The sequence below is a fragment of the Ammospiza caudacuta genome, chromosome 30 (genome assembly GCF_027887145.1).
Source record: "Ammospiza caudacuta isolate bAmmCau1 chromosome 30, bAmmCau1.pri, whole genome shotgun sequence".
Classification (NCBI taxonomy): Eukaryota; Metazoa; Chordata; class Aves; order Passeriformes; family Passerellidae; genus Ammospiza; species Ammospiza caudacuta.
The window spans coordinates 5,334,813-5,353,695 of record NC_080622.1 but is presented as its reverse complement, the minus strand read 5'-3'; the positions used below and the strand labels follow the sequence as shown (position 1 = coordinate 5,353,695).

The window sequence follows — 18,883 nt, the reverse complement described above, 5'->3', positions numbered from 1 at the left end:
AATCCACCCAAACCCACCCAGAACGAGGATTTGGCTTCTCCCAGGTGAGTTTTCGGGACCTCCCATCCTTCTCCTCCTCCTGTGGATCCCACGGAGCTCCAAGCTGGGATTTTCCCGGGAAATCTGGGGATTTCTCACCTTTCTGGGCGGTCCCACCCCTGGGGGATGCAGCAGATTTTGGGATGCTCCGATGAATCTCCCACGTCCCTTAGTGGGGTCGCTTTGGAGCTTCCACCTCTCCAGAGCTGGGAAAACTCCATGAAATTCCTCCAAAACTGGATTTTTCCTCTTTTTTTTCAGAGCCGTTTGAGGACCCCTCAGCAGGCTGATGGAACTCTGGCGGAAAAACCAAACCCGTTCTCTGCTTCCTTCTGCTTTTTCCTCTTCCATCTCCGGGGCGCGGAGCACAGCCTCCGTGCTTTGAATAATTTCCGACCGAAGGGGATAAAAGGCAAAGGTTTAGCTCGATCGGCCCCAAAAACAGGAAATGAGAGGGCTGGGGGTGAAGCTCTTCCTGCCAGCACCTGCTCCGAGCCCCGGAACCGCGGAGGCTCCGTGATCCCGGCATGGGCTCCGGGGCTTGGCTCCGGCTGCTCCTCACCCTCGCCGCTCTTGGGGGTATGTGGGGTTTCCTCACTGATTTTTGGGGGTTTGGGTGGTTTTTCATGGATTTTGGGTTTTTTTTTGGTGGATCTGAAGGGGTTTGGGACTTTGGGGTGGAGGTGCTCCAGGTGGGGTGGGAGGGGTGTCCCTAAAAGTCTCCCAAAGGGAGGAGGGGAGTCAAATGTGATGGAAAAAAGTTCAGCGGGAGAAGTGAAGGATTTGGGTGAATTTTAGCAGGGTTCTGAGAGCCCTGAGGGATTCATTCAGTGCTGGAGGGAGTTGGGATGTTCCAGAGGGAGATTCCCGGAGGATTGGCTCAGATCCACCGGCTGGGAGATTCCCAAGGAATAAAATCATGGAATGGTTTGGGCTGGAAGGACCTTGAGGATCCCAACCCTTTGCCATGGGACAACTTCCATGAAAATGGGGCCAATCCCTGTTTTTGGGGGGTCTGGAGAGCCAAAATTCCCTCCAGACTTCCAGCCAAAATTCCAGGTTCCACCAGCATGAGGTTGTTTCCCTTTTCCTTTATTCTTCCTTTTTTCTTCCTTTTTTCTTCCTTTTTTCTTCCTTTTTTCTTCCATTTTTCTTCCATTTTTCTTCCATTTTCCTTCCTTTTTTCTTCCATTTTTCTTCCATTTTCCTTCCTTTTTTCTTCTTTTTTTCTTCCATTTTTCTTCCATTTTTCTTCCTTTTTCTTCTTTTTTTCTTCCCTTTTTCTTCCTTTCCTCTTCCCTTTCCTTTTTGGGCAAAAACTCATGGAAAAAAGGCTTTGGGAAAAGTGGGGGTGGCACAATGGGGACCCTTCTGTGCTTTTGGGGGCTCCAGATTTGGCTCCTCCTCCTCCTCCTTCTCCTCCTCTCACAATTTCCTACAAAAACAAAATTTGTTTGCCTAGAAATGAGGGAAAATCTGAGTCGAGGAAAATCCAAATCGAGGAAATTCTGAATCATTGGCCTGAAATAAAAAACAACAAAGGGAGTTTGGGGGAAAAATCCTCCCACGGGAATCCCGGGCCGTGGGAGATGAAACCCCTCAATTTTTTTCCAAACAACCCAACCTGGGACCACCTCAACCAGAAGGAAAATGTGGGATTTGTACCCGAGCCTGCTCCCAGGTGGCTGCAATTCCCAAAATTCCAGGATGTTTGAAGCTGGGAACGAGACTTCTTTGGATTTGGGGTCTCTCCTTTGGATTTAGGGTCTCACCTTTGGATTTGGGGTCTTTCCCTTGGATTTGGGGTCTCTCCTTTGGATTTGCGGACTCTCCTTTGGATTTGGGGTCTTTCCCTTTGAATTTAGCATCTCTCCTTTGGATTTAGGGTCTCACCTTTGGATTTGGGGCTTTTCCCTTTGGATTTGGGGTCTTTCCCTTGGATTTGGGGTCTTTCCCTTCAATTCGGGGTCTCACCTTTGGATTTGAAGCCTTTCCCTTGGATTTGGGGTGTTTCCCTTGGATTTAGTGTCTCTCCTTTGGATTTGGGGGTCTCACCTTTAGATTTGAGGTCTCTCCTTTGGATTTGGGGTCTCAGCTTTGGATTTGGGGTCTCACATTTGGATCTGGGGGTTTCTGTCTTTGATTTGGGGTCTCTCCCTTGGATTTGGGGTCTCTCTCTTGGACCTGGAGGTTTCTCCCGTAGATCTGGGCTCCTGTGTCTCCCCAGGCCGGATCCAGCGCCGCCCCTGCCCCGGTCCCAGAGGATCCCTCCGGGATTGGGATGGGGACGATCCCCGCGAGCCCCAACCCTTCTCGCTCCCCTCTTCGCAGGGATCAGCGCCCGGGTGACGCAGCTGGGGGCTCTGGGGGAGCCGACGATCCTGCGGGTCCCCCGCAACCTGCAGGATCACACCGAGAAGTCCAAGGAAGCCTCCTGGAAGAAAATCACCGAGGAGCCGCTCAAGAAGAAACTCCTGCTGAGGATTTCGGGCGAGAACCACACGGCGTTCGAGCGGGAGCGGATGCGCTTGGGGGAGAACTTTTCCCTGGAGATCCTCAACACCAGCCGGGATGACGGGCGGCTCTACGAGTACAGCGTCTACCGGGGCTCGGACGAGGAGGTCTGGCAGATCCAGCTGGAAGTGCTTGGTAAAAAAATCCCCTGGGAATCGCCAGGATGGTGATCCCGGCCTTTTCCTGGGTGTTCCAGACCTTTCCTGGATGTTCCGGAGCTTTTCTGGATGTTCCAGGCCTTTCCAGGATGCTTCAGGCTTTTCCTGGGTGTTCCAGACCTTTCCTGAGTGTTCCAGGCTTTTTTTTGGATGTTCCAGGCCTTTTCTGGATATTCCAGGCCTTTTCCTGGTTGATTCTGGCATTTTGGGGGCGGGTCTGGGAGGTGTGTGGTGGTCAAGGGGATGGAAATGTCCATTTTGATGTCCAAAGAATCCTGGAATTTCCATTTCTCCTTTTTCCAGAGCTGGAGGTCAATCTCAGCATTTTTGCCGGAACCTCTCGGCAAAAAAAGCTGAGATTTTGTTGGACATCCCCAGCCTTTTCCTGGAATTTCCTGCTGTTTTCCTGGATTTTTTCCTGGGTGATCTCAGCCTTTTGGGAGCAGCTCTGGGATGAGGGAGGTGGAAACCACCAACCTCCATGTCCTCCAATTCCAAATCCTGGCATTCCCGTCTCTCCCCAGAGCCGGTGGCCGTTCCCAGCATCCGCATCCTGCGCCGGGAGTCGTCCAACGGGAGCTGCTGGCTGGAGCTGAGCTGCTCCTCGGAGCGGGGGGACGAGGTTTCCTACAGCTGGGACAGCGGGGACGGCGGGGACAGCCGGGACAGCAACGGCACCGGGGCGCACTGCCGGGCCAACGGCAGCGTCCTGAGGCTCCGGTTCCCGCTGCGGAGCGCGGCCTTCGGCTGCGTCTGCACCGCCCGCAATCCCGTCAGCTCCCGCAACGCCACCTTCGACACCGACCAGTGCGGATCCCTGCACGGGGGTAGGCGCCGGGATCCCTGAACCCCGGGAGTCCAGAATTCTGGAAATCTGGAATCCCAGAACCCTGGAACCCTGGAATCCCAGAATTCTGGAACCCCATTACCCCAGAATCCCAGAACCCCAGAATCCTGGAATCACGGAATCCTGGAATTCCAGAAACCCAGAATCTCCCAAATCCTGGAGTCACAGAATCCCAGAATCCCGGAACCCCAGAATCCTGGAGTCACAGAATCCTGGAACCCCAGAATTCTGGAGTCACAGAATCCTAGAACTCCAGAATCCTGGAATTCCATAGTCCCAGAATCCTGGAATTCCATAGTCCCAGAATCCTGGAATAATGGAATCCTGGAATTCTGGAATCAGAGAATTCCTGAATCCCGGAATCCCAGAATCTTGGGATCCCATAATCTCAGAACCCCAAAATCCCTGAACCCCGGAACCCCAGAATCCCTGAATCCCATAACCCCATAATCCTGGAATCCTGGAACCCCAGAATCCCAAATTCTGGAATCCCAGAATCCTGGAGTCACAGAATCCTGGAACTCCAGAATCCTGGAATTCCAGAGTCCCAGAATCCTGGAATCATGGAATCCTGGAATTCTGGAATCAGAGAATTCCTGAATCCCGGAATCCCGGAATCCTGGAAATCCAGAACCCTGGAATCCCAGAATCTTGGGATCCCATAATCTCAGAACCCCAAAATCCTGGAACCCCAGAATCCCCGAATCCCATAGCCCCATAATCCTGGAATCCTGGAACCCCAGAACCCCAGAAACCTGGAACTCCAGAACCCCAGAATCACAGAATTTTGGAACCCCAGAATCTCAGAATCCCAGAATTCCAGAACCTCAGAATCCGAGGGTGGTGGGGTGGGAAGGCAGCTCTGGAGATGTCCAGATGGTGGGAACTTGGTGGATTTGGGCAGAAATTTGAGAGATTTGTGGGGGAATTTGAGAGATTTCTATGGATATTTGAGATATTTCTGTGGATTAATGGGATCCCCCTTTAGACAGGAGATTTTTTACAGATATTGGAGATATTTCTTTGAACTTTCACTATATTTCTGTCCCTCGAGCCCCCTTAAAGCCACCAGGGATATTTTAGGGTTTTTTCCGACCCCACATCCAGCTCCCAGTGGGTTTTTATCTCAAATAAGGCAAATCAAGAGAGCTCAGAGGCATTTCCTGCCCTTTGCTTCCTGTTCTGCAGCAAATCAACCCCAAATCAGGTGACAGAGGTGACAAAATCAGCCTCCGAATCTGGTGACAAAGTGACCAAATTCAGGCCCAAAATTAGAGTACAGCGGTGAGAAAAATCCGCCCCAAAGTCAGGGGAGAAAGTGATGGAGATCAGCCCCAAAATCAGGTGACAGGTGACAAAAATCAGCCCCCAAAATCAGGTGACAGATGACAAAAATGAGGTGACAGAAGTGACAAAGGGCTCTGGGTGACCCGGGGCCACTTCCCCTGTGTGTCCCCTCCTGTCCCAGGTGTCCCTGGGGTGAGGACCGAGCTCCTGGTGCCTCTGGTGGTGCTCGGTGTCATCGTCATCATCGTGATCGTGGTCATTGTCACCTGCAGGGCCACCCGCTCGGCCAAATGTGAGTTTGGGGGGTCCTGGAGCGGGTGGGGACCCCCAAAATTCCAGAGGTGGGGAAAGAATTCCGAGGTCATCGAGCCCTGGCTGTGATTGGTCCCCGGTGGTCACCTGAGGGACAGGGGATGGGACTGGGATCTCTGGGATCTCCGGGATTCCTGGGATTTCTGGGATTGCTGGGATCACTGGGATTGCTGGGATTGCTGGGGTTGCTGGGATCTATGGGATCACTGGGATCTCTAGAATCTCTGGAATTGCTGGGATTGCTGGGATCACTGGGATCTCTGGGATCACTGGGATCTCGATCTCTGGGATCTCTGGGATTGCTGGGATCTCTGGGATCTCTGGGATCACTGGGATCACTGGGATCACTGGGATCACTGGGATCACTGGGATCTCGATCTCTGGGATTGCTGGGATTGCTGGGATCACTGGGATCTCTGGGATCTCTGGGATCTCTGGGATCTCTGGGATTGCTGGGATTGCTGGGATCACTGGGATCCTCTCCCAGCTCAGCTCTGAGGGACCCAGGATCAGTTCCTGGCAGAGAAAATCCTGGAAGGAGAATTCCTGAGGGAGCTGGGGGGGCTCAGCCTGGAGAAAAGGGGGATCCAGGGGGAATTTGGGATCTGATCCCAGGGAACGGAGCCAGAACAGGAGGGAACGGCCTTGAGCTGTGCCAGGCCTGGAAATTTGGGGAAATTCCTCCTGGAAAAGGGAAAAGGGCTTGGAAGGGGCTCAGGGAGCTTTGGAGTGTCCGAGGAATTCCTGGAGATTCCTTGGGATGACCAAGAGGGGACCGGACACTGGTCGGACTCGGAGACCTTGGAATTCTCTTCCAACCTGGCTGATCCTGGGGTTGTGTGACCCCACAGGTGACCCAGAGCCCTCCCAGGTCACCCCGGACCCCTCCCAGGTCACTCCGGCCAGCGCCACCATCTACGCCCAGGTGCAGCGGGTGCAGGTGAGGGGGAAAAATGGAGAAAAATGGGGGAATTGGGGAAAAATGGGGAAAATGGGGAAAAAAGGGGATAAGGGGGGAAAAGGGTAAAAGTGAGGGGAAAAATAGGGGAAAACGGTGAAGAAAAGGGGGAATAAAGCCGAGTGACACAACTTGCTGAGTGCCCAGCATCCCACGGTGGCTTTGGGGACAAACTCGGGGATTTTCCCCCTTTTCCGAGACCCGTTGGGCACAATCCTGTCCGGAAAACGTCCAGCAGGACCAGGGGGTCCCCGTGGGGACCCTCGGGTCGCTGCCCACCCTTTGTCCCCTCCCTCAGAAGCCCAAAGGCACCGTCCCCAATGCCACCCCCGCGTCCTGCACCACCATCTACGCCGCCGCCACCGGGCCACCCCCGACCCCCAATGGAGCCCCCCGGTCCCCGGCCGTGTCCCCAAACCTGCGGGGACGCCCCCCGCTGTCCCAGGTAAGGGGAACATCCCCAACCCCCCCTTTGTGGGGCACCCCCTGCCCAGCCACCTGGCTGACCCCTTGGTGTCCCCATTTTGTGACCCCTTGGTGTCCCCATTTTGTGACTCCTTGGTGTCCCCATTTTGTGATCCCTTTGTGTCCCCATTTTTGTCCCCCCCAAGGAGCCCACAACGGTTTATGCCAGCGTGACCCATCCCATGGCCTGAACCTCCCTGGGATCTACATTCCCAACTGGAATCACCTCTGATCCTGGGGGAAACCTTTGGGGATCCCTGAGCACCCCCAGAGCTTCCCTGGGATTCGTTCCTGGCTGGAATCGCTGCTGATCCTGGGGATCCTTTGGGGATCCTGGGGGAATCCTTCAGGGATCCTGGGGAATCCTTTGGGGAGCACCCCAGAGGATTTGGGGGCAACTCTCTGGAATGAACGGCGTGTCTGGTGTGGGACGGTCAAACAAGGGCTGGACACAGGGAAGGAACTCCAGGCTGTGCTTGGAGAAATTCCAGCGGGATCCTGGAGCCGTGGGAGAAGGGAGGGAGGCTCTGGATGCACCTGGGGCTGGGAATGATGGAGGATCCAACGGGAATGGTCATTCCCAGACCTGTGGAACCAGGAATGGTCATTCCCAGACCTGTGGAACCAGGAATGGTCATTCCCACACCTATGGAACCTGGAATGGTCATTCCCACACCTGTGGCACCAGGAATGGTCATTCCCACACCCGTAGAACCAGGAATGGTCATTCCCACACCCATGGAACCTGGAATGGTCATTCCCAGACCTGTGGAACCTGGAATGGTCATTCCCAGACCCGTGGAACCTGGAATGGTCATTGTCACACCCGTGGAACCTGGAATGGTCATTGTCACACCTGTGGAACCTGGAATGGTCATTCCCACACCTGTGGAACCTGGAATGGTCATTCCCAGACCTGTGGAACCAGAAATGGTCATTCCCACACCTGTGGAACCTGGAATGGTCATTGTCACACCCGCGACATCAGGAAGGCCGTCGAGATTTGGACTCCGACCTCATCCCTGACGAATTTCAGGATCTCATCCCCGTGGTCCTGAATTCCCAAGGGAACCCACAGGGACTTCAAAGAGGAAGAACAAGGGTTTGTTTCCTGAGCTCTGGAATGGGTTAAAAATCCCAAATCCACTGGATTTTGGCCCAAGGAATGAGGGATTTTGGCGACCCCTCTGTGGCAGGAGCCAGGTCACACCAAACTTCCCCCTTCCCATCCTTTCCCACCGATCTGAAGGATTTTATCATCCCAAAAATGTCTCAGGTGTCCCTCGGTCTGAGCTCATGGATTGGGGTGGAGGGAAAGGAAAATAAACTTGGAATTTAAAAAATCCCTTGGAACTGGATTCTGGAGAGGTTTCCCAGGCTGGACCTGGATTTGGGGGAAGACAACCAAGGTGAGAATCGGGGGGATTCCCTCTCTTCCTGTGCCCAAGGTGTAATTCAGCCTCTAATCAGCCAACTAATTAATTAAACAAGTTTATTGTGCAGCTCAGCTGTATTTGCACCAATAAAAAATTTAATAAAAAGGATTCTCAGATTTCCAAACCCTAAAATCCCCACATAAGTCCCACCCCTGCCCAATCCCAAATCCATACTTTCCGGAGTTTTCCATCCCCAAATCTTCGCTCCGAGGTGCAGCTGGGGGTTGAATCTTGGGGGAAAAACCCGAATTTCTGGATATTTCTATTCCATGGATCCCAGTGGGTGCTGGAGTTCCCAGGAGAAGAATTCCATAGGAATGGGGATTCTGGAATTTTGGCGGCGCTGGTGGCTGGTGGGATTTGGGAAGCACCTGTAACCTCTGTTATCCTGCAAGGAAAACGGGCGGGATTTGGGACATTTTGGGGATTTTTGATTCCAGAACAGCCAGATTTTGGTGGTTCCAAGGGCTGGTTTGGGGTCAGACCCCCCAGATTTGGGATCCTGCCCCCACATTCTGGACAAACCTTCCCGAGAATTCTCCCTCCACCAGCAGGAGAAGCCCACGAGGAGCAGGATCAGCCCCTCGGCCACGGCCACGACCACCGGTCTCCAGGGGCTGAAATTCCCTGGAATTACTGGAAAAGAATCCCAAAATCCTGGAGCTGGGCTGGGATTTGGGGTTCCCTTCCCACCCAAACCACCCCAGGATTCCGTGAATCTCTAAATTTGCAGTTTGGCCTTATATAGAATAAAAATTTCATAAATAATTATGGATTAAGGATATAAAAAGAAGTTTATATCTTATATATATATGTGTGTGTGTGTATATATATATATATATACATATATGTATAATGTATTTAATTTATAAAACAAGTATATTTATATAGAAAAATGAGTATATATTATACATAAAAATAAGTATCCATTATATATAAAAGTGTATTATATAAATACCTATTACATATATATTTTATATATATTAATTTATATGTTTTATAGATATTAATAGATATAAATAATATTTTATAGATATTAATATTATAGATATTAATATATATATAACTATAGTTTTTACACAGAATGCATACAAAAAAGTTAAATTTAAAATTATATCATTTACATCTCCTTAAACGAATTTTTTTTTATATTTTCCAAAATTTCCCCCATTTTTTTCCGCATTTAAGGCCTGTAAACCCCGGCATGCTCAGCCCCGCCCCGGTCCCACGGGGAGCTCACCTGGGCAGGTGAGGGCGATGCGGGCCGCGCTCCACCCCGCGGGGTTGCTGACGTTGCAGAGGCAGATTTGGGGATCCGCGCCCTCGGGGAGGCTCCGGAGCAGCCGGGAGGGGCTGTCCGGGATCTGCCCCGGGATCTGCCCCGGGATCTGCCCCGGGATCTGCCCCGGGACCGGCTCCGGGCCATCCCCGGCACAGGCCCAGCTGTAGGAGACGTTCCCGGGGCTGGAGCAGAGCAGGGACAGGTGGCACCGGCCCCGATCCCGCTGCAGGATTTGGGATTTCAGCACCGGCCGCGGGACGGGGTCTGCGGGGACAGCGGGGTGAGAGGGGACAGAGAGGGGGACAGGGGGACAAAGGCACAGAGGGACAGGAGATAGAGGGACAGGAGGACACAGGGACACGGGCACTCACCCCACACGGACACTCGGGTGCACTGGGCTGAAATCACTGGCCTGCCCTCAAACTGGGCGTTATAGACCCCGTTATCATCCCTGCGAACCGGGGAGATGCACAGGGAGAAGTTTCCCCGGTGGAATTCCATCCTCCCATGGAAAGGACCTCTGGAATACGAGACATTTCCATCCCTGGGGGCTGTCAGGATCCGCTGCCGCACTCCTGAATCCATTCTCACCGCCCAGTGCATCTCTGTCCACTTCCATTGGGGCTCCTTCTCCGGCACCAGGCACAGCGATCCTCCCTCGGTCACAGCGCGGGGCACAGGCAGATTTTCACATCCCCAGAATCCTAAACCAGAGCCAGGGAAGTCGTGACTTTCAGGCAAACTCCGCACCCCAAAAGCTGCCCAGGAAGGGGAACCGGCCCCGCCTCACGGCCCGGCCCGGCTCGGCTCTGCCCGGACAAGGGGTTTGAGAGGAGCGAGGAGAATCCCCCCAAAGCCGCAGCCAGCCCCTCTCCATCCCCCCGAGCGCCGCTCCGGCTTTTCCCCGCAGCAATTCCCGAATCCCTGCAGCAATTCCCCAATCGCCGCAGCAATTCCCCAATCCCCGCAGCAATTCCCGAATTTCCCGCAGCAATTCCCGAATTCCCGCAGCCCCCCCGGTCCCCCAGCGCCCCCTCCTCACCTCGGCTCCCGGCCAGGCCCAGCAGCAGCGCCAGCAGCGCGGGGGGACAGAGGCGACCCCCGCGCGGGGACATCGCGGAGCGGAGCCGGGACGGGACCCCTCGGGGCTGCGAGCGCCCGCCGGGGCTTCCTCTGCCCCAGCTCCGTGCGGCTCCTTCCTCTGCCCCGGCTCCTTCCTCTGCCCCGGCTCCTTCCTCTGCCCCGGCTCCTTCCTGCTCCTGCTCCTGCTCCTCCTCCTCCTCCTCCCCCGGCCGCCCCTGTGGCAGAGGGGACAAGGACGTGTCCGGAGCGCGGCGCTCTCAGCCCCAAAGCTCGCAGGGAACTGATCTGAGTCGCCCCGGGAGGGCAATTTTGGGGTGTTTTTGGGGGTTTTGCTTTCCCTTTGCAGCGAGCGCCGGGGACGCTTGGGGACATCGCGGTGGCTCCGCTGTCCCCAGCTCGGGCAGCCCAGCAGCAGCAGGGCCGGGAGGTTTGGGGAGGAATGTCCAACTCCGAAATGCACTTTTCAAACCCAAAATCCCTATTCCAACACCCACAATCCTTCTCGTTCCAACTCCAAAATCCTCCCGGTTCCAACCCCAAAATTCTCTCTGTTCCAGCCCCAAAATCCTCTTCGTTCCAACCCCAAAATCCTTCTTGTTCCAGCCCCAAAATCCTCCTCATTCCAGCCCCAAAATCATCCTCGTTCCCGCGCCTAAATCCTTCCTCTTCCAACCCCAAAATCCTTCTTGTTCCAGCGCCAAAATCCTCCTCATTCCAACCCCAAAATCCTCCTCGTTCCCACTCCAAAATCCTCCTTTGTTGTGGTGTGCTGTAATGTGCCATTTTAGACTTCCAGGTCACTTCCCCAGGTGTGCCTGTACCTCTCTCCCTTCCCCCTTGCCCCCATGCTGAGTGAGTCCTGTCAATCAGGCTTATCATTCCAGCAAGGCGTGGTGTGGTTGGTCAAGTTCAAAGGATGCCCCTCTGTCATCTTCCCCTGAGACCCCGCCCCTCTCACCTGGTTGGTGGCTCACCTGTACCTCCCCTCCCCCTGTCCCTGAGCTTAGAAAGGTGATCAGACCATGCGGTTGGTGTTCTGTTGGAGCAGTTGCTCACGTTCAGACCTCTGTAACCATGGAATAAACCTCTGGACATTAAACCCTCCAGCAGAATCCTCTCCTTTTTCTCTTCACCATCGCCTGAAGCTATTCCTCCTGAGGTAATGGGGTTCCAACAAGCCTGGACTTGTTCAGTGCCCACCTGCGACCACCAGCAAGCCAAGGTGTCTCTGGGGTGACACACCGCAGTTGCTGCCTTTGCCCCAGCAGCGAGGGTCAGACTGGCCCAGGCACAATCTAACTGGTAATATTGGGAGCTGTTTTTCCAATACTCCTTGTTCCAACCACAAAATCCTCCTTGTTCCCGCCCCTAAATCCTCTTTATTCCAACCCCCAAATCCTCCTTGTTCCAACCCCAAAATCCTCCTTGGTCCCATCCGAAAATCCTCCTTGTTCCCACCCCAAATTCCTCCTGGTTCCAGCCCCCAAATCCCCTTTCCAGCCCCAAAATCTTGTCCTTAAGTTCCCTTCCACCCCAGACCAGTCTGGGTCAGCAGCTCCCAGTTCCTCACTGGGGCAGAGGAACCTGGGTTTTATTTAGGATTTTTAATCCGTTTTTAAAGAACGTTTTGGAACATTTTTAGAACATTTTTTAATCTGCCCCAGCTCACTTCCCCCTCGCCCCAAAATTTCGTCATGACCGTCTGCATGTGACGTTCCCTGAATAATCCTGACTGGGGAAGCGATGTTTCCCAAAATTGTCATTGTCCCGTGTTTGGGGTGGCTTTTGGGGGGGGACAGAGGGGACTGGAGTTGCTCCTTTATGGCCAAGGCTGAGGGAACCACGGAGAACCTGAGCCATTTGTCCCACACGTGGTGGGACACAGCTTGGTCCAGGTGACCACCATCTTTTGGTCCGTCATCTTTCCATGGAAAACACATGGGTTTTGGTTTTTAACACCTCAAATATCCCTTTTTGGGGTGTGAATTGCTTCTCCTTGCTGCGTCATTTATGATCACAACCACTTCCCCCCAACCAGGCACTAAAAAGCGCGCAGGCGCTCTTGCTCTTCCTCTTTGCGATGCGCATTTTTGCCTGCTGGTGCCCCAAAATCCGTTCAATTTCTGGACATCCATGGACGTGTTTTGGATCCCTCATCTCGCCATCCTCATGCTCCTCCACCAAACCAGTGAGTACCAGGTCCCCTGGGAAGGAGATCTTGGGGTGGTTTTGGGGTTTTTTGGGGTAGAGGGATGGCTGGGAGCACCAGAGCAGCTCCATGGGGTGGATTTGTGCCCAATGTTGGGATCCAGGGCTGCCATGGAAACCTGCTGGAGCGCTGGTGTCCATCTCTGGTGTCCATCTCTGGTGTCATCTGTGGTGTCCATCTCTGGTGTCCATCCCTGGTGTCCATCTCTGTGCCCTTCTCTGTTGTCCATCTCTGACCCAGCCTCTGCTCCAGATGTTCTCCAGACATCCTGCTCTGCCTTCAGCTCCTGCTCCTCTCCACGTTGCCTCCCTGTTTTTGGGGTCTCATCTTGGGGTGTTTTTTGGCTGAAAAGAGGGAAATTGGGCAAGGTTCAGCCCTTGCCCGCTCTGAGGGGGGTTTATCATGTGAACCATCCTGTGGTTTTGTTATTCCTGTGAGTTTATCTGCCCCTGCAGCTTGTTCCTGCCACAGGCTCTGTTGTCCATGTCCCAGGGGTGGCTGAGGCTGATGCCGAGCCCGACCTCGGGGCTGGGCCAGGATCAGTTGCCTGTCAGGAAAATTGGGAAGGAGAACTCCATTCCTGGTATAAATGGGGTGGCACGGTTCATTGGAAATGGGAAGTTGCAAAAATAACAAAAACAGCTCCTTCCTCCTCAAATTGGTGAGCCAAGGGCATGGTGTGGTCACTGGAGGGAAGGGACGGGTCCAGAGGGATCCTGGACCTTGTCCTGGGCTGCACCCAAAGGAGTGTGGAGGGTTCTCCTTGCTGCAATGGTGAGATTCCACGTGGAATGGTGAGATCCAGCCTTCAGTGGTGAGATCCAAACTGGAGTGGTGAGAGTCCACCTGAAATGGTGAGCGTCCACCTGAAATGGTGAGCGTCCACCTGGAATGGTGAGATCCCACCTGGAATGGTGAGATCCCACCTGGAATGGTGAGATCCCACATGCAATCTCCAGATCCCACCAGGTCTGGTGCCCCCAACATGAGAATTTCATTGAACTGTTGGAGCGAGTCCACCGTTCCAAAGTTCCCTTCCCTGTGGCCACAGGGAGTGGTCAGCCTGGAGAAGCCGTGGTGGAGCTGCCCCACGCACCCCTGGCAGTGTCCAGGGCCAGGCTGTTTCCAGCTCCTCGTTCTCCTTTCTCTTTCAGTTCCCCTCCGGGCTCGGCCTGGGGGTGCCCTCGTGCTCTTCCTTCACCCAGGGACCCTTCCATGAGCCCCCCATGAGCCCTCAAGCACCCCCAGCCCTGATGGGCTTCATCCTCTGGGTTCTGCAACTTCATCCAACCTTGGTCCCACCATGATCCCAGCTTTTCATGCCACCTTCATTTCTCCTTTTTCTTCCCATCTTCAGCCCATGCTCAGCACTCCTTCATTCCAGCTTCATCCCACCTCCAGCCCACCTTCAGCCTACCTCCATCTCTCCATCCCACCCTGATCCCACCTTGATCCCACCTTAATCCCAACTCCATCCCACCTTTTCATCCCAACTTCAGCCTACTTTCATCCTGTCTCCAGCCCAAACTCAGCAATCCTTCACCCCAAATTCATCCCACTTCCATTCCACCTCCATCCCACTTCCATGCCCCCTTCAACTGACCTCCATCCCACCCTGAGCCCACCTTCATCCGACATTCCCCCACCTCCATCCCACCTCCATCCCCATCCCAAGTTCTCTCCCCGTTTTCTCTCCCCAGTGAGCGCCAGCGACACCAAGGAGGTGAACGGGGTCCTGGGCAAGTCGGTGACCTTCCAGAGCCACAACCCAGACAGAATGACAGCACTCTGGTTTTTTGGGAATGAAGCCATAGTGACTGTGATATTTGACGGCCCTCTTCGACCTGCATTTCATAAAAAAGAATTCAGAACCCGTTTTTCTGTCTCCAAGAGCGGCCACGCGCTCACCATCTCCCAGCTGAGGATGGAGGATGCCGGGACCTACTCTGTAACAATCAACGGAGAAAAATCCGCCTTCACCCTGCAGGTGTTCAGTAGGTGCTGTTAGTGATCTTTTGGGGGTGCTGTTAGTGCTGTTTTGGGCGTGCTTTTAGCACTCTTTTGGGGGGTTTCATACTAAGAGAGAGGTTTGTGACACCGCGGCGCCCGCAGGGGAGCTGGCAGAGCCCACGGTGACCTGCGAGGTCCAGAACTGCTCGAACGGGAGCTGCAGCTCCTCCCTGCGCTGCTCCGCGCCCGGCGCCGGCCTCGGGAACGTCTCCTACACCTGGAGGGTGGGGGATCAGAACAGGTACGGCAGCTCCGTGGTGCTGCTGGTGAACGAAACATCCCAGGATGGGCTGGAGCCGCTGACGTGCACGGCACGGAACCCCGTCAGCAATGAGAGCGTCACCATCACCAACCTCGGGGAGCTCTGCGCAGGTGAGAGCCGGGGACAGATCCTGATGGGCTGATCCCAATTCCCTGAGTAACACAGGAATGTTGGGGTTGGGATGGGCTGATCCTGATTCCCTTGAGAGCCATGGGATCATTGGGATTTGGGGTTGGGGTGGGATTGGGAATGTTGAAGTTGGGATGGTCTGATCCCGATCCCCTGAGAGCAGGAAAAGCTGGGATTTGGGGCTGGGATGGGCTGATCCTGATCCCCTGAGAAACACGGGAATGTTTGGGCTGGGACGAGCTGATCCCGATCCCTTGAGAGCCATGGGAACACTGGGATTTGCAGTTGGGATGAGATGGAAGTGTAGAGGTTGGGATGGGCTGATCCCACTCCTCTGAGCACTGTGGGAAGGTTGAAGTTGTGGTTGGGATGGGATGGGAAAGTTGAGGTTGGGACGGGCCAATCCCACTTCCTTTGAGGGCCTTGGAAAAGTGGAGGGAAAGGTGAGATGATGGACTGATCCTGATTCCCTGAGAAACACGGGAGGGTTGGGGTTGGGATGGGATGGAATGGGAATGGGAATGTTGAGGTTGGGATGGGCTGATCCCGATCCCCTGAGAGCAGGAAAAGCTGGGATTTGGGGCTGGGATGGGCTGATCCTGATTCCGAGCTGATCCCGATCCCTTGAGTGCCATGGGAACATTGGGATTTGCAGTTGGGATGAGATGGAAGTGTTGAGGTTGGGATGGGCTGATCCCGATTCCCTGAGAAACACATAAATGGTGGCATTGGGATGGGAATGGGAATGTTGAGGTTGGGATGGGCTGATCCCGATCCCCTGAGAGCAGGAAAAGCTGGGATTTGGGGCTGGGATGGGCTGATCCCGATCCCCTGAGGAACACGGGAATGCTGGGTTTGGGATAGGCTGATCCCGATCCCCCGAGATCTTCTGCATGCTCTCCCTTTTCCAGGCGCCCTCTCCAGCAGCCAGGTCGGGGTCAGGGCTGGGGTCGGGCTCATAGTCGTGATTTTGGTCCTGGTCCTTTTGTTGATTTTCCTCTTGTTCCTGTGGAAATCCAAAGGTGAGCATGGAAAACCATCCCTGGAGCCCTGGGAGGCAGGAGAGGGGACCTGGGAGGGGGACAGAGCCAGGGTGGGGCAGATGTGGGGTGGATTTGAGGCAGATTTGGGGCGAATTTGGGGTGGATTTGGGGAGGGTTTGGGGCTGATCTGGGGTGAATTTGGGGCTGATTTGTGGTTCTGATTCTGTCGCATCTTCTCCAGGCTGGACGAAATTCCCCCTCTCCCAGCCCAGGCCTGCGGACACAGGTGGGATTTTGGGGCAGTTCCCTGCCCTTTTCCTGGTGGCAATAACCAGGGAATTGCGTTTAGGATCAGGGGAACCATCCCCGGTGCCGTGGTTTGGGAAGGACCCCGACCCCTCTGTCCTGGTGGGGAGTGGGAGGGGCTGGTCCCAAATTCCTGAAATCCCATTTTCCTTCCATTTTTTGCTGGAAAATTTCATCCCAGACCACCAAGGGGGAGCTGGGAGCTCAGCTGCGGAATTATGAAAAAAAGAGGGAATTTGGGGAAAAATAAAATAAAATAAGAGACATTTAGGGGGAAAAGTCAGGAATTCCACTTGGGAACTCAGGGTCAGTCCAGCCAAGAATTTCAGAATCCCCGAGGCTGGAAAATCCCTCCAGGACCATCGAGTCCAAGTTGTGCCTGATCCCCACCTGCTCACCCAGGAATTCCAATGGGAAATTGATCCCAAAAATGGGATTTTAAGGGATTTAAACCCCCTTTTCCATGCTCTGTTCCATGAGCAATGAAGGAGAAAGAAATGGATTTTGTCCTCCAAAAAAGCAGCCAGGAATTTGGGATTTAAACCAAAACCGGGCGGATTTTCCCTGTCCTTGGTGCTGGAAGTTCATCCCGACCCCGCGGCACCGGGGAGGGTGGGATGGGGAGCAATTCCCACCTCCGGCAGCTCCGAGGGGCTTCGGGGTCGAGGTTTTACCCAAGCCTGGACTGCTGAGGTTGGGATTCCCGCATTCCCTGCACCACAAATCCCCAAATTCCTGCTTTTTTCCCCAGTTCCAGGGGCCACGAACGACTACACAACCGTGTACGCCGAGGTGGGACCTTCCCAGCAGGTGAATTTGGGGTTGGGGACACCTTGGGAACACCTTGGGGACACCGTGGGGACACCCCAGGGATGGCTGGACAACCCTTGGTTCCTTTTGAGAATTCCCAGTGGGAAGTGCCACGGCTGGAGGCGGCCCAAGGGCACCTGAACTTGCCCAAAACTCCGTGCCCAGCCCCAAAATCTCGGTTGTGGAGAGGATCAGAGAGAAATGGGGGTTTTGGGGTTGGGAAGGAGTTTAAAATTGTCCCATTCCATGGGTGGGGACAATTCCCACTGTGCCAGGATGATCCAACCTGGCCTTGGGATGGGACAACACCTCCAGAGGTGGCGCTTTGTGGGGTTCCTGGATTTGGGATAATTTTTCCAGCACCGAGCCCTAAAAATTTTTAAAATTCTTAAATTATTTTTTTTTAATTTTAAAAATTTAAAAATCTTTTTCCCCCCAGAGCGTCCCTGACGGAACTAAAGCCAAACCAGCGGAGGGGGGACCCCCCTCAACCATTTATTCCCTGGTCAAGCGTCCAGAGCAGGTGAGCCCGGGCTGGGAGATGGAACCCCTGGAGCTGGGACGGGCACAGAGGGGTCCCGAGCCCTCAAACCAAGCCCTGGATCAGCCCCCAGGACCCCAAACCGAGCTTGTGTCCATCTGTCCTCGCAGGCGGATGGTGGGACAGCAGAAAATGCCACCGTGACCGGCCTGGAGCTGGTCTAGAAGGACCCAGAACTGGTTTGAAGATCAAGAGATCGATTTAAAGGAACTGAACAGGTTAAAGAACATGAAACTGGTTTAAAGGACCTGAAACTCGTTTAAAGGACCTGCAACTGGTTTAAGAATATGAAACTGGTCTAAAAACCTGGAAGTGATTTAAAAATCTGTTTTAATGAGACTGAGCCTGGTTTACAAGAAACCCGAGCTGATTTAGAACCAGAACTGATTTGGAAGAAGATGGAACTGCTTTAAAAGGACCTGGAAGTGATTTAAAGGACCTGGAACTGGTTTAGAAGGACCTGGAACTGGTTTAAGTGGTGTCCACTCTCTGATCAGACAGATGGACACCACAAGGTGGCTCCAGAACGGCTCCAACATCCCCAGTCCTGCTCCAGACCCGAATCTCAGGGATCTCCCCCTCCTGGCACCTCCCTTCCCCTCCTCATCTCTGCTGCTTTAGTTTCCCTCTCTTTGGGATTTCAGGGAGGATTTTTTTTTTCTTTCTCCGTGTTTTTGGGATCTTTCTGCCATGTTTTTGGCAGCTCTGTGGGATTCAGGCTCCTTTCCCCACTCTCTCCCACCAGAATTCGGTACCAAAACTCTGCCAAAGCTGCTGGGACTCCCAGGCAGGCTGGAGGGGACTCTCCAAAGGGTTTTCCCATGGAATCCTGAAATTCCCGAGGGTGGAAAAGCCCTCCAGGACTGTCAGTCCCAATCCTGATCACCCAGACAGGCATCCAGTGGGTTCTTTGGAGATGTCCAGGGAAGGCTCCAAACCAGCCCCTCTTTGCACAGAAAAGTCATTTTTAAAAGCTCAGGGATTCATTTTATAAATAAAAATTTACTTTTTAATTTTTTTTTTTCTTCTGTTGTATTTTGAGCCTTGCAAAAGCTTCAGCTCCTCGCAGGGCTGAAAAACCACCAAAACCAACCAAAAATAACGCCAGGAAGTTAAAGCAGAACGAGAAGTGAGGCCTCCCATCAGAGCTCGTGTGGTTTGAGCACCTGCTCCCTTTCCTCACCTCCGGAACGCTCTAAATTTTACAGCACCCAGCCCCCCAAAAGAACCCCCAAAACCTTGGCCCCACCAA

At 53.9% G+C, this 18,883-nt stretch overlaps 3 protein-coding genes across 6 annotated transcripts; 2 read left to right on the top strand and 1 right to left on the bottom strand.

Moving 5' to 3' along the window:
* The first annotated feature begins 566 nt into the window (after positions 1-566).
* On the top strand, positions 567-6,771 carry LOC131569659 (signaling lymphocytic activation molecule-like). The gene is made up of 7 exons (XM_058821905.1): positions 567-627; positions 2,371-2,688; positions 3,236-3,538; positions 5,027-5,137; positions 6,009-6,097; positions 6,414-6,560; positions 6,727-6,771. Exons 1-7 carry the CDS (start codon positions 567-569, stop codon positions 6,769-6,771), a joined length of 1,074 nt encoding a protein of 357 aa, XP_058677888.1.
* Positions 6,772-8,156: 1,385 nt separating this feature from the next.
* Positions 8,157-10,545, bottom strand: LOC131569642 (uncharacterized). The gene is made up of 5 exons (XM_058821883.1): positions 10,341-10,545; positions 9,670-10,002; positions 9,257-9,562; positions 8,542-8,652; positions 8,157-8,404 (listed from the first exon to the last, which is right to left on the bottom strand). Exons 1-5 carry the CDS (start codon positions 10,411-10,413, stop codon positions 8,400-8,402), a joined length of 828 nt encoding a protein of 275 aa, XP_058677866.1. The 5' UTR covers positions 10,414-10,545; the 3' UTR covers positions 8,157-8,399.
* Positions 10,546-12,472: 1,927 nt separating this feature from the next.
* Positions 12,473-18,605, top strand: LOC131569605 (T-lymphocyte surface antigen Ly-9-like). Of its 4 annotated transcripts, XM_058821842.1 has the most exons (8): positions 12,473-12,569; positions 14,291-14,584; positions 14,703-14,972; positions 15,903-16,013; positions 16,216-16,260; positions 17,032-17,090; positions 17,530-17,613; positions 17,742-18,605. In XM_058821842.1, exons 1-8 carry the CDS (start codon positions 12,515-12,517, stop codon positions 17,793-17,795), a joined length of 972 nt encoding a protein of 323 aa, XP_058677825.1. In that variant the 5' UTR covers positions 12,473-12,514; the 3' UTR covers positions 17,796-18,605. The 4 variants fall into 4 exon arrangements, 3 of the variants coding, with proteins under 3 accessions (XP_058677825.1, XP_058677824.1, XP_058677827.1); XM_058821841.1 differs by lacking the exon at positions 12,473-12,569 and having other exon boundaries at positions 14,131-14,584; XR_009275803.1 differs by lacking the exons at positions 12,473-12,569; positions 17,032-17,090 and having other exon boundaries at positions 14,131-14,584.
* Positions 18,606-18,883: the final 278 nt, after the last annotated feature.